Source organism: Plasmodium reichenowi, chromosome 11 (assembly GCF_001601855.1).
Source record: "Plasmodium reichenowi strain SY57 chromosome 11, whole genome shotgun sequence".
NCBI classification, from domain to species: domain Eukaryota; phylum Apicomplexa; class Aconoidasida; order Haemosporida; family Plasmodiidae; genus Plasmodium; species Plasmodium reichenowi.
This window is the reverse complement of record NC_033656.1, coordinates 1,537,329-1,552,926: the sequence shown is the minus strand read 5'-3', so window position 1 is coordinate 1,552,926 and position 15,598 is coordinate 1,537,329. Positions and strand designations below refer to the sequence as shown.

Below are 15,598 nucleotides of genomic sequence, written 5' to 3'. Positions count from 1 at the left end.
TTTTTTTTTTTTTTTTTTTTTTTTTTTTTTTTTTTTTTTTTGTTTATATTATAAATTATAAATTATAATATTTTTAATGATGACACCTAAACTAGAAAAAAGAAAGTTATATTATTAAAAGAAATTTATTGTGCAATAGAAAATAATGTGTTTTATGTATAAAATTATTGTTAATTAATATATATCACATATCATACACTACATATATATAATATAGTATACATTAATGTTTATGGGTATTTAGTTTTTAAGACACCAACATAATTTTAATGTTTTATTAATTATATAAAAAGATAACAAAGTATAAATACGTTACATGTATATTAATTCATAGAAATAATAATTATATTATATGTATATATGTATATTTATGTAGCTGAATATTTTATTTTTATTATTCTATAATGTCTATATATATATATATATATATATATATATATGTATATATTTTCTTCATTTGTTTTTTTTTTCTTAAATGGTATATGTCTATTTCATAATTTAATATTATATATGTAAACAGTATATTAAAAAATACACACGTATTATATCTACATTATTATATTTATTTAAATATATATATATATATATATATATATATATATATATAATGTTCAAAAATTGTGTCTATATATTAGAAAAGAATTAAATATTATTATCAATAAATTTTTATTTAATTTTTTTTTTATAAACGCACATTTAAATATATTTTTAATATATTCATTCTATATATATTATATACATTTCTTTATTTGCTTATGAATACATCATTTTTCTTCTTCTTCTTTTCTTTTCTTTTTTTTTTTTTTCTTTTTTCTTTTTTTTAATAAAAATATGTTATTATAACTTAGAACAAAATTGTTCTTAAAAATAATATATATTTCAATAAAAATAAGGTAAATAAAGAATAAATAAGAATATTCATATTAGTTATATGATATGCGTTTTATACATATATACATTTTTAAATAGAAGTATTATATATTTTGGATATAATAGAATTAAGTATATGTGCATATTTAAGCATACACATAAGATATATATATATATATATATATATATTTGATATATTTGTGTTTATAAAATATTTAAAATATTAATGAAAAAAAAAATAATAACAATATATATATATTTTTTTTTCATATTATAATTTGTTATTTGTTTTATGTTCTACAATTTATCTTATAAAATTAATTTTTATTTTATTTTATTTTATTTTATTTTTTTATTTTATTTTTTTTTTTATTTTATTTTTTTTTTTGCTCTATTTTTTCTACTTTTATTTTTATTTTATATTCTTATTTTATTTGATTGTTTCATCCTTTTATATACGATGAGAATATGTAATAATTAAAGTGTTCTAAAGTTTATATTTATTTATCTATCCAAATAATGTGTACATGTATAATTATTATATAAAAGATAAAAAGGAGACACACTTATTTTTACAACCGCACATGAAATTGTATATATATATATATTTATATTTATATATACATTTATATATGTGTGTAGTGGTTTATATTTTAAAGTAAAATAAAAATCATCCAAGTTTATATATTTATATAAAAAAATGTGTATTAATCAATTTATTTTATATATTCCCCAACCCGTTATATTTTAATAATTAAGTATTTAATTTTTTTTTTTTTTTTTTTTTGACGTAAAATATATACAAAATATAAGACATAATATATATATATATATATATATATATTATTTATATATAAGCCATTAAAAATTTTTAGATTAATAAAAATTAAGGGTTATAAAAAAAATATTATGTACATATATATATATATATATATATAAGTAGTAATATTTAGTAAATATATTATTTATAATTATTTATTTTTTTGATTTTTATATAAAGAATGGTACTGAAAAGAGGAAAGGGAAATCCTCATAAATCACGAAAAAGAAAAAGATTTAAAGATGAAATAAATGATGATTTTAATTTTGAAGATAATTTTAGAATTGTTGGTGAACCTGATTTCAATGAAGTTTTTGAAGTAGAGAAAATAATAATGGCTAGATATAAACTGAATTGTAAAAGGAAAAAAAATAGAAAAGATGAAAATTTAGATGATTTTGAATTTTATATAAAATGGAAAAATTATGATAGTGACGAAAATACATGGGAACCTTTTGAAAACTTAAGTCCAAATTTAAAAGGGCAAGCAAGAAAAGTTGCTTTACAATTAACAGAAGAAATGGATAATTGTAATAAAAATAAAAATGAAAAAAATGATAATGAAGGGGAAAATAGAGAAACTGTTGTGGGTGATAATATTAATAGATATATAGAAAGAAATATAATAAATAATATCGAAAATAATTCTCAACAAAATGTTGAACAGTATAATAATAAAGTTTATGAACAAACACGATTAGTACAAAACACAGATGTATTAAATCCAAACAAAACCAAAATGGGATTTATTGAAATAAAGCCAAATGATATTGATGATGATGATGAAGAAATTATAAATATTATGAGAGAATTAGAAGCTGAAAATATGAAAAAAGAAAAAAATAAATTAAGAAATAGAAACTTCAGCTTATTTAATATGTCATCAAATTCTATATTATCAAATGAAATTAATTCATATCTATATGAAAATTCTGATAAAATGGATGTTACTTACATTGGTAAAAAAAAAACTGGAAATATAAAAAGCATATTGTCTTTGGCAAACAGGATAAATAATGACGATAATAATAATAATAATAATAATAACAATAATAATAACAATATTTATAATAATAACATTTATAATAATAGAAATTATAATAACAATTATTACCATTGTAAGTATTCAACAGATTTATCTTACGATGGTAATAATAATTCAGTTCTTCTTAACGATCTTCATCAATTAAATGACGAAGAAAAAAATAATCTGTTATTTTTATATGACTCTGATGATTTAATAAAAAAAGACAACCGAATTGTAAATGATATACATTATAATAATTTATTTCTATCTAAAAGTGTAAAAAAATTAAAAAACAAATATTTAGAAAGTTTCCTAAATAATAATATAAATAATAAGAACATATTTGATGATGAATCCTTATTAAAAATGAACCTGAGTTTATCACATTCTTCTAATTTATGTCTTAATAATAATGAAAAATCGAAAAAATACCAAAAGCCACATACTTTTGTTAATCATGTTAAAAATTCTAATAAAAATAATGAAAATATTATAAATGATTTTAATAAAGAAAAGGATGAAAGCTCGCAAAATGATACTTCCTTTTTGTATAGTACAGATCGAACATCGACGAATGATTATTATATAACACGTAAGGAAAAAATAAAACCTTTACAAGAAGAATCCATAATAAATAATGAAGAAGATAATGTACAAGAGCATCATAAGTTATTATTAGATAGAAATGGTAATAATAATAATGATGATGATAATAGTACTGATGATAATAATAATAATAATAATAATAAAAATAATGATGATAATAATAATAATGATGATAATAATAATAATGATAATAATGATAATAATGGTGATACTAGTAATAATAATAATAATGGTGATACTAGTAATAATAATAATAATGGTGATAATAATAATAATAATAATAATAATAATAATGGTGATAATAATAGTAATAATAATAATGGTGATAATAATAATAATAATCATAATCATGATAATCATAATAATAATCATGATAATAATAATCATAGGATCAATAATAATCTTGACTCCTTTGAAGACAATAATTTTAGAGAGAATTATATTTTTAATTATTTAAATGAAAAAGACAAAACAGATGATCATAATTCTAATAGTAATGATAATAGTAACAGCAATAGTAATATGTTTAATTATAATAGTAATATAAACATTGATGAACAAAATAAAAACATTGAAAAAAATAACGGGGACTTAAAAAATATTAAGAGAAATGTATTGAATAAAAATAAAGTAACAAAGTTTTTGCCTTCATATAACACCTGTTTTAAAAAACAAATTTGTAATTTGAGAAAAAATATGAAGAAAAAATTAATTGTTAATTCTATGTCAAATAAATTTAGTATTTCTCAAGTAAATACAAATAATGAAAATAATTTTGAGGAATTTAAACAATTTTGTTTACAGAATGGTAATGACCAAATGAGGAAAAAAAGATTACAGAATGAAAGGAAAAAAAGTACAAACAGTAAAAATAGTACTACTACTAATAATTATTATGATTATAATCATTACTTTAATAATAATAAACGTTCAGAAGATGATAATTCTTTTGAATTCAATGATTCTTATTTTACAAATAGTGCCAATACAATAGATCAAGTTAGTAAACTTGTACAAAAATATTTAGCTTTACCAGGTAATGAAAATATTATGGCAACTGATTATTTATTTAATACTACTACGAATAATAATGATAATAATAAAAATAATGATGGTAATAATAAAAATAATGATGGTAATAATAAAAATAATGATGGTAATAATAAAAATAATGATGATAATAATAATAAGGATGATAATAATAATAATAATAACAATAACAATAATAATAATAACAATAACAACAATAATAATAATAATAGTAATAATATTTGTAAGAAAGGTAGGAAAACAAATAATATTAAGAAAAGAAAAATATTATTTAAGGATACTAATATACCACTAGGAAATTATAGTAATAATGAGTACTATGACGATCATGATGTTAATAATAATAGTAACACTAATATAAGAAATATGATACATAATAAAAGTCTTTCTGATTTTATTAATGAAGACAAAACATTTAAACAAAAAAGTGGAAAAAATATTGTAAAAAATTTGTTCTGCAATAAAAAAAGTTATAGTAATAATAGTGTCTATGTGAATCGTGGTATCTCCGAATATGCTGAAGAAAATATAGGAGACAAGAATTTTATAAATAATCAAAAATGTAATAATTACTTTTTGAATTTGAAAGAATTACAAAACATATATGCTAGTGAAAAATATGGAAAGAGCAAAAAAGGGAATAAAAATTCAGTGTCAAAAGAAATAAATGATTATATATATAACAACAACAGTGGTAATAATAGTAGTAATAACATTAGGAAAAGTTATATTAATAAATTAACCGAATCAGAATATGATTCTGTATATGAAACATTAATAAATAGATATTGTAAAAGTACAACTAATAAATATTCCAAAAATATATATAATGATGAAAACGGTAATACAAATGAACTTATAAACCATATAAAATTTTATATTAATGATAATAACAATAATTCAACTAGGAATTCTCCTCCATCCCTTATACATGACAACTTATTCGAAAACGATTACAATGAAATAGGAAATGAGCTAAAAAGAAAGCAATCACAAATACCAAAGGAGAATAAAAAATATGATGCACATGTTGATGATGATATTGATGATGAAGAAGAAGAAAATACAGATAAAAATAATAATACTATTAGAAGTTCTATCCAGTCGGATATTATTTATAAAATATTAAATGACGAAAAGAACAAATCACAAGAACAAAATGTACATATCTTAAATAAGGATAATATTAATGAATTTTCAGAATTTAAAAAAAAAAAAGACGGGAAAAATGATGAAATGCTATTTTTCTCATCTGATCATATGAAAAGTAATATATGTCGTAATGAAGATTATTCTTCTGAAAGTTTTAATAATAATAAACCTATAATGAAAAAAACACAACATTTATATAATATCGATGAAATTAAAAATAAAAACAAAAACAAAAACAAAAACAAAAATAAAGACAAAAATAAAGACAAAAATAAAGACATTTCTGATAGTACAAATGAAAATAATCATACAAACTACAACAATAATAAAAATAAATATGATGGTTTAAATAGTATGACCATAAATATAAAAGATATTCTTGATACGAAAAATGATAAACGTGATTATTATATCAATGTTCTTGAAAATGTATTAAGTGCCTTAAAGGAAAATCGTACATATAATTCAAAAGATTTAAATATTTCAAAAGAAAATGAAATAACTAATGGTCATATCAGAAGTAACTCATATACCGATACATCATCCATATTATTAAATAAAAAAATACCAAAAATTTCTGGTGAAAAAGAAAATTATGAAAATGTTCGAAACTTAAAAAGACGTACATTTCATAATGATTCTATTGAATATTCCAGAACACCAAAAAGAGTTTTATTTGAAATAAATAAGCAAGATCATCAAAATAAAAAATTAAAAAACAGAAATTTAATTCATGATAAAGTAGATGATGATGATAATAATAATAATAATAATAATAATAATAATAATAATAAAAGTGATGATAATAAAACTAATGATGATAATAAGATTAAGAAAAATAAAACCGTTTTTAGTATATATAGTTCAATAAAAAACAAATCTCGTAATATTTTAAGTAATATTAAATTAGGACATTTCCTAACAAATAAAAATAAATCACAAAATAATAAAGCGGATGAAAGTCAAAATGTAGTTCCTATAAGAATAAAAAAAGAAAAGGAAGATGACGAGTTAGAAGAGAATGTGGAAAATGAAGTGAGTAATGATAAACACAATATGAATAACGATGAACAAAATAATTGTGATGGTGTAAATAAAATGAGAAGTGAAGAAGATCATATAAATGATGATGATAACAACATAAATAGTTATGATGACGAAAGTGATGTTAATTTTAATATTTTAAATAATTATAAAGGGAAAAGGATTTTTTCCCGTTTAGAAATATTAAATATAAATATTGTCAAATTAAATTATTTAGATAAATTAGGAGAATATATTGATTCAGTTGATAAGTTAGCAATAGGTAATTTGGATTCCCTACTGAAAAATTTTAATATTTTAAATAATTATAAAGGCAAAGATAAAGTAATGATTTATTTTTTGAATCCTGGATTCCAAAAACGTTTATTAGAAGCTTATTCAAATATATTCCTACATTTTGATATATTTATAGATAATAAAACATATAATTTTATTTTTAATAATTGTGAATATGTTAATGTATTATTAGATCGTGCCTTTTCTATAAAAAGAGAAGAAGAATATAATAGATTGAGAAATATACCATCTTATGAATTATCGAAATATTTATATTTATTTTATGAGTTGGGAAAAATGACCGAAAAATTAAATACCCTTTTTAAAATTCTTTTTATACCTACACAGGTTAAACCTCATAAATATTATTTTCCATCTGTTGAATATTTTGAAAGGTTTTATATACATCTGCATTATAAAACACGTGCTGACGATGTAGATGTTGATACTAATCAGGTTGGTGGTGAAAAAGTGGACGAGGAAAAATTGGAGGAGGAAAAATTGGAGGAAAAATTGGAGGAGGAAAAATTGGAAGAAGAAAATGTGGAGAATGAACAAATAGAGGAGGAAAATTTGGAGGATGAACAAATAGAGGATGAAAAATTGGAGGATGAAAAATTGGAGGATGAAAAATTGGAGGATGAACAAATAGAGGATGAAAAATTGGAGGATGAAAAATTGGAGGATGAAAAATTGGAGGATGAAAAATTGGAGGATGAAAAATTGGAGGATGAACAAATAGAGGATGAAAATGTAGAGAATGAAAAATGGAAGGATGAACAAAATATTTCCAATGAATATAATAATACTGCAAATATAATTAAAAAGGATAATATTTTTGAAAAGAATATAAATGAAGAATATAATATTAAGATCCTTGAGGATAAAACAGAATATAAAATTAATAAAGAATATTTGAAAAATTCACCTGGTGACGTATCAAATTTCGAAGATTCAATGAATGAAGAAGGTTGTAATAAAAGCTCCATAGAAAATAATAACATTGATAATAAAAATGGGTCACAAAATAATAATGTAGAAGAAAAAGATGAAAATAATCATGAAAAAAACAATATATATATAAACAAAACTGATCATAATATTAATAATGGTGGTGCTATAACAGATAATGATATTGAAAATATTGATTATATAAAAAAAGATTTTAATAATAATTTAAGTACCTATAGTAATAGTTCTACAATTCAAAATAATAATATCCATAATGAAGATAGTGATGATTATAATAATAATAATAATAATGATGATGATAATAATAATAATAATAATGATGATGATAATATTAATAATAATAATAATAATGATGATAATAATAATAATATTATTATTAAAGACTTATCTCTAACAAGTTATGAGATGGAAGAAAGGTTATCATCCATAAGTATTATTAACAAAGCACATATAGAAAATGAAGAGTTACCAAAGGAAGTACAAAATAATGAAAGAGTAGATACCAAATTTTATGATTTAAAATCCAAAATTTTAAATAATAATATGTTACGAAAATTTATTAAATGAAAGTTTTATATGTGCATTATTTATATATGAATATGTTGGAATTATAATACAAACGTGAACGAAAAAATACATTCACTATGTGACTGTGCCATATTAAATAAAAGAAAATTTATAAATAAATAAATAAATAAATATATATATATATATATATAATATCACCTTGTGAAGATAGAATATAAATTGCAGAAAAAAAAAAGAAAAAAAAAATTAAAGTACAATATATAAAATATATTATATTATAATATCCGAAAATAATAAATTTTATTATTTACCAAATTAAATCTTCATTTTAATAATTAAAATTTTTTAAATTAATGATCTGTTTTATAATGTTTATATATATGGACATATATTTATTTTATTTGTACCGTTTCTTTATATGTGTCTTTCTATTTTACTTTATCTTTTTTTTTTTTTTTTTTTTTTTCTTTCTTTTTTTTTATGCAAAATTTAAATATAATTATATAAATGAACTTTATATTAATACATTATATATTGTATATATATATATATATATATATATATATATATATATATATATATATATATATATGTATATATATATATTTATTATTTATTTATATATATATATATGTATATATTTATTTATGATGTTACCCATAAGTGCATATTTTTTTAATTTTTACCAAACTAGAAAATATATTACTGTAATACATGTGAAGAATAAATAGATCTTTATATACATATATAATGTATACATTTGAATGTATAAATAATATTCTATATATTAATATTATTATAACTTATAGTATGTTTTATCCATCAAATATTTCGTATCGTCATATTTTATGTTCAAAAATTCAATAAATAAAAAAAAAAAAAAGTGACATTTTTCAGTTGATAACATTGCAAAAAATATTCTTCTTTTTAATATAATATAGTATTTCTCCTATGAAAAAAAAAAATATAATAAATAAATAAATAAATAAATATATATATATATATATATATATATAATCCCCCTTTCTGGTTGTATTTTTTCAATTTTTATGTTGCAAAAAATTAAAGCATTCCTTTTGTACATTCAACTGTTTTTATCCCTTACATTTTATTTGTCTAATTTTAATAAATCGATAATATTAAAAATTGTGAGAAAATAAAATATATATATATATATATATATATATATATATATGTATATTTTTAGCAATTTTGTGCAGTAAAATATATTTTTGTTCTACATAATAAACATATTTAATTTTTTTATATTTATATTCTTCATATATATTTAATATATTTAATATATTTAATACATATTTATATTATTATATAATTCATTTCTTATATGTTTAAGTGGTTTATTATCTTCATATAATACTTGTTATTTACAAAACTGTTGTAATATATTTGTTTATATATATATATATATATATATATATATATATATATATATATATACGTATATATTTTTTTTTATTTTTGTTTGTTCCAATTTAAAGCATTTTTAAAACTGACACATGCTAAATTGTAAATATGGAAATTCTTTATTTTTCCAACAAAAAAACACAAAAATAGAAATGTTATATATATATATATATAATATAATATAAATTTTTTTTAAATGTCTATCCTGCAAAAAATATACAGTAATTATAAAAATGAAGAGAACAAAGAAAGTTGTCTGAATGATGACATGTATTCTTATAAATTAGAAAATAATTATATAAAAAGTAAGGATAATTCTATTAATAATTATAATCCTAAAAATACGTCCAAAAGATTATACGATGATCGAGTTGAAACGTTTGATACTCTAGAAAATGTAGATCATTTTGAAGAAGAGCAAGAAGAAAATTCAACAGAAAAATGGTTGATTGAATGTTCACCAAATTATTATATATTTGAAAATTCAAATATAGAAAAGGAAAAAGAAGATATAAATATAATAAATAACGCATGTATCAATAATTCAGAAAAAAACAATGAACACATTTATCATGATGAACATCAAGAGATTTATATATCCAAATTATTTATAACTTTATTGTATAAAAAGTATTTTTCAAAAAAACAAAAATGTTATTCTCCCCTATTAAAGATTAAAAAAAAAAAAAAAAAAAAAAGAATTTATGACCACCTTTATAAAAATGAATATAAAAACTCTTTACATCTTTTTTATCATTCAAATGATATACTTAATAAAATAAATGAAGAGCATGAAAACGTGACAGGTGATTTTTGTCATGATAATATAAAAGAAGAGTATAATTTAATAAATCATCACAATAATATAAGATATAAAAATAATAAGGATTATATTAAAAAGAATGAAAAGAAAATAGAAATTTGTAATACCCTGGAGGAAAATAAAAGAAAAGAAATGTACAAAAATAAAATTAATCATGAGAAGGATAATAAGAATGATGAAAAGAATAATGAAATGTATCATAAGAGTAACAATAATTATCTTTTCATTTTCCCTAGACTTTTTTCATATTCCCAATATTATAGGGAAAAAAAAATTCTTAGAAAAATCTACAAATATATAAAAATATATAAAAATAAGAAAAACATTAAATTGTTAAAAGAAAGAAATTGTAATTTAATTACGCTTTCGCAATTTATGAAAGAAAGGAAGAAACAAAAAAAAAACAGAAAATTATACAATAATAAAATACATAATAAAATACATAATAAAATACATAATAAAACACATAATAAAATACATAATAAAATACATAATAATAATAATACAATATATGAAAAATACACAAATCAAAATAACTATAACAGTACAGATGAAAAACAAAATTGTTCTAATGTAAATATATTAGATGATAATATAATTTCTGTTGAACGGAATGATGATAATACAAATTATTTAGAAAATTGCATGCTTCAAAATTTATCTATGGAAAATTATGACCTGGATTTTCAATATATAAAGTCAATATTAAACAGTTGTAATATCATATTAAATAATACGAACAATATATATACATTAAAAGAAGATAATAAAATTGATAACAAAGATGTTAATATATATGTGAAACAAATAAGCAATTCATCCAAAAAAATTAAATATAACAAAATTATAGACCATATAAAAAATAATAATATATATAATGATATTAATGATAAAATAAATAATGATATTAATGTTTATAAAAATAATCATATTAATGATAATATAAATAATGATACTAATAATGATATAAATATTTATATTAATAATAATAATTATATAAATAATAATTTTATTACACATAAAAGAGGTAGACGCTTTAGCGTAAAAATCAAGAGAGATAAAAATAATCCCAGACAACATGTATATATTATTTATAGAAAGGTTCATTTAAAAAAAAAACTCCTAAATATAATAAATAAAATATATAAAATAAAGAATTACAATAAAGTTATTCATACAAATACATATACATTAAATAAAAATGCCCCTATCAAACCATATAAACTTTATTCACAAAGTAATAGTAAATTCATTACATATATGAATAAAATTTATAATAATAAAAAAAGAAGAAAAGAAAAAATTGATCACATTTTACAACACACAAACACAACAGATACACATATAAAAAACGTTACAAATAATAATTTAAAATATATGAATATGGAAGATATAAATGAAAGTGATGTGATAAGTATCAACAAAAAGAATAACATAGATAATAATTTATTTGTTAAACAAAATCAAAATGATTTAGTTTCATACAAGGGAAATCAAAAGGAATGTAAGAGAAGTGAAGTAAGCAATTTTGAAATAAAGCAAAGTATAGAATATATAAATAATGATAATATTAAAGATATAAATATTAAATATAATAATAATATAAATAGTAGTAATGATCATAATAAAGTGAATCCACTAAAATTTTTTTTAAATAAAAAAAAAATTGTTGATGTTATAAAAATAAGAAAGAAAAAAGATCAAGTACCCTTGGTATGCTTTTATGATAAGAATAATATAAGAATTGGAAAGTTTTATATAGAAGAGAATATATTACAAGAATATTGTAAATTATTTGAAAAATATTTAAATAAAAAGGATAAAGTATACACTGTTATCATTAAGAAGGATCATATTATAAAAAAATATATAAATGAAAGTAAAGATATGATAATGAATAAAGAAAATATGACTGAGTTTATTGATTCATGTTTTACATTAGATAAATTCTTTTGTCTATTTTCTCTTCTAAAAATTAAAAATAAAATACACATATTTTTAAAAGATATTAAAAATATCATATTAGAAATAAAGAAACTTATTAATCATATAAATAAAAAATTAGAACAATTTGAATATATAATTTATCGGATAGAATATAAATTATCTAATATGATAAATAATAATAATAATAGTAAAAATAATGATTTAGAAAATAATATAGTTATAAAAACATTAATGAATATTTTTTTAATAATTACCAATATATATCGTGATATTTGTAAAAATATAAATGATCAAAGTTATAACATTTCTTCAAATATAAAATGTAATGAAGCGATTATCAAAAGTTATCTTGTTTTTGTTAAAAGGTTCTGTAAATATATTATAAAGAGTGTTATAAATATAGAATATTATTACAAAAAAATTAAAAACATAAATATAAATAAAATGAAAGATATAAATAAAATGAAAGATATAAATAAAATGAAAGATATAAATAAAACGAAAAATATAAATAAAATGAAAAATATAAATAAAATGAAAGATATAAATAAAATGAAAGATGATAATAAAAAGAAAGATAATAATACTATTATTATTAAAAATAATCATAATGATAAAATTTATGTTCACACATTTTCACATCATAATCAAATATGTTTCTTTTCTCATATACATTCTAGACTTATTGACCATTTAAAAATACGTCATAACAAAATATTAATTTTTAAAAAAATACTAGAAGTTTATTTAATTGAAATTACAAATTTTGCCAAATATCAAAAGGAATATAATAAGAACAAAATAAATTTGTTCATAAATTCTGCATGTCCATATGAATTATTATTATTCTCATCATTAATAAAATGTAATATTTTATGTAATATAAGTATAAGAAATATATGTAATAGTTTACATAACCAAACATTTCAGCAAAAACAATCTATATATAATATATTCCTAAGTAATAAAATTAAAAATAAAATATTAACATGTATTAAAAAGAGTGTTGTACCAACAAATGATATAATTGTTAAATCTCCAAAAATAATTTTAAATAATTTACATATAAATAAAAATTGTCATATGAATAAATTAAAAACGCATCAAGAAGTAACTAATTGGAATTTTTTTAATATGGAACAAATAAATAATAAAGATAAAAAAAAAAAATTATCATATAATAATCTATATAATTATTCTAATATATTACATAAACTAAATTATAACAATATAAAACAGATTAAAAAAAAAAAAAAAAAAAATTTATGTAAACTAAAAAATATTAAAAATATATTTATGGCTAAAAAAAATTCATGTCTTTTATCTAATAACATAACAAATAATAATACATATATTTTTTCGAAACTAAATAATAAAGTTTTAATAAATTATAAACATACATTAGACACTTTAAAAAATATAAGAAAAACAATTCAAATCAATAGTAATCACAATGAATATAATATTCAAAATGAGATGAACAACTTAACAAATCAACCAACTAACCATAAAGAAAAACAAATACAAAGGGGTGAGAAGGAAACTAATAATGATTATAAAAAAAGCAATCACAAAATTAATTGTATTTTTATGACACATAAGAATAAAAAATATATAGTCAAGAAAAAAATAGAGGCCTTACAAAATCAAATAAAATCATATGAATTCAAAGATAAAAAAATATATAAAAGTAATAAATTGAATAAAGGGAATCATAATATATGCGACCAAAACAAAATAGAGCACACCAATAAATGTTATAATAATAATATTAATGATGATACTTATAAAAATTATAATAATGATGATACTTATAAAAATTATAATAATGATGATAATGGAAATCATGAAAGTCTAAAATGTACAGAAAATAAAACGAACAATGAAAAATCTCATTCCATTAAGGATAACAAAATAATTCAAGAAAATATTAAAAAAATTAAAGATTTTGAAAAGAAATATAAAAGCATACAAGATAATAAAAATAAAACAAAATACATAAAACAACAACGAGAATTTAAATTAAAAATCAATACTCGAAATAAAAATATCAAATTGTTACAAACTAAAAAATTTAAAAATGTACACATTAAAAATTATAAAAAAATTAATAAAAAGAATTTTATATCTATAATTCATGCAGACAAAAAAGGAAATAATACAAGAATTAAATTTAAAATAAATAATGAAAATTTCAATCATCCTAAAATTATTGAAGAAAAAAAAAAAATTACTTATATTAAAAATAAAAAATGTGGTACTCAATTAGTAAATACATATAAATTATTACAACATAATAACACATGTAATAATCAAAAGATAGAAGAAGAAAATGAAATTATATATAATAATCAAAAAAATATATTAACGTGTAAATATTCTAATACTTTCTCAACCAAAAATAAACAAAATAATAATTATCATAAAAATCATTTAATTAATCTCTTAACTCAAACAAATAAAAATAAACTATTATCATCAAATAGTTGTGTTAAATATAAATTATCTGACTTTTCAAATAAATATAAAAACAATATTTTTAATGAAGAAAAATGTTCGGTACTTTCAAAGAAAGAAAATATACATACACATCATAATCATCAAACAAATGATATAACAAATAAGATATCCAAAAATAAATATTATAATAATAACACTTCTGAAAATTATAATAATATACTAGAGTATTATAACAAACACAAGCATATATCTCACAACGATAATTACATATATAATCAACATGAAGATAATATATTATACAACTCTTCAAATAGTATGGAAAGTATAAATAATAAAAAAGGAACAAGGATAAAAAACGTCAAGTTTCAAAATCAATATTTTTTTTTTTAATCATTAAAATATTCATTCGAATATAATGAGACACAATGTTAAGTTATATTAATATGAATGAATAAATAAATAAATAAATAAATAAATAAATACATACACAAAAATGTATTATTTTTTTTTTTATTTTTTTTTATTTTTTTTTTTATTTTTTTTTATTTTTTTTTTTATTTTTTTTTTTTTTTTTTTTTTTTTTTTTTTTTTTTTTTTT

The 15,598-nt window shown here is 18.0% G+C and overlaps 2 protein-coding genes across 2 annotated transcripts; both read left to right on the top strand.

The window, feature by feature from the left end:
* Positions 1-1,871: 1,871 nt before the first annotated feature.
* On the top strand, positions 1,872-8,384 carry PRSY57_1139100 (hypothetical protein; the record flags this gene model as incomplete). The annotated part of the gene is made up of 1 exon (XM_012908350.2): positions 1,872-8,384. One exon carries the CDS (start codon positions 1,872-1,874, stop codon positions 8,382-8,384), a length of 6,513 nt encoding a protein of 2,170 aa, XP_012763804.2.
* A 1,582-nt stretch (positions 8,385-9,966) lies between these two features.
* PRSY57_1139000 (hypothetical protein) lies at positions 9,967-15,390 on the top strand (the record flags this gene model as incomplete). The annotated part of the gene is made up of 1 exon (XM_012908349.2): positions 9,967-15,390. The coding sequence occupies one exon, from the start codon at positions 9,967-9,969 to the stop codon at positions 15,388-15,390; it is 5,424 nt and encodes a 1,807-aa protein (XP_012763803.2).
* Between the last annotated feature and the right edge of the window lie 208 nt (positions 15,391-15,598).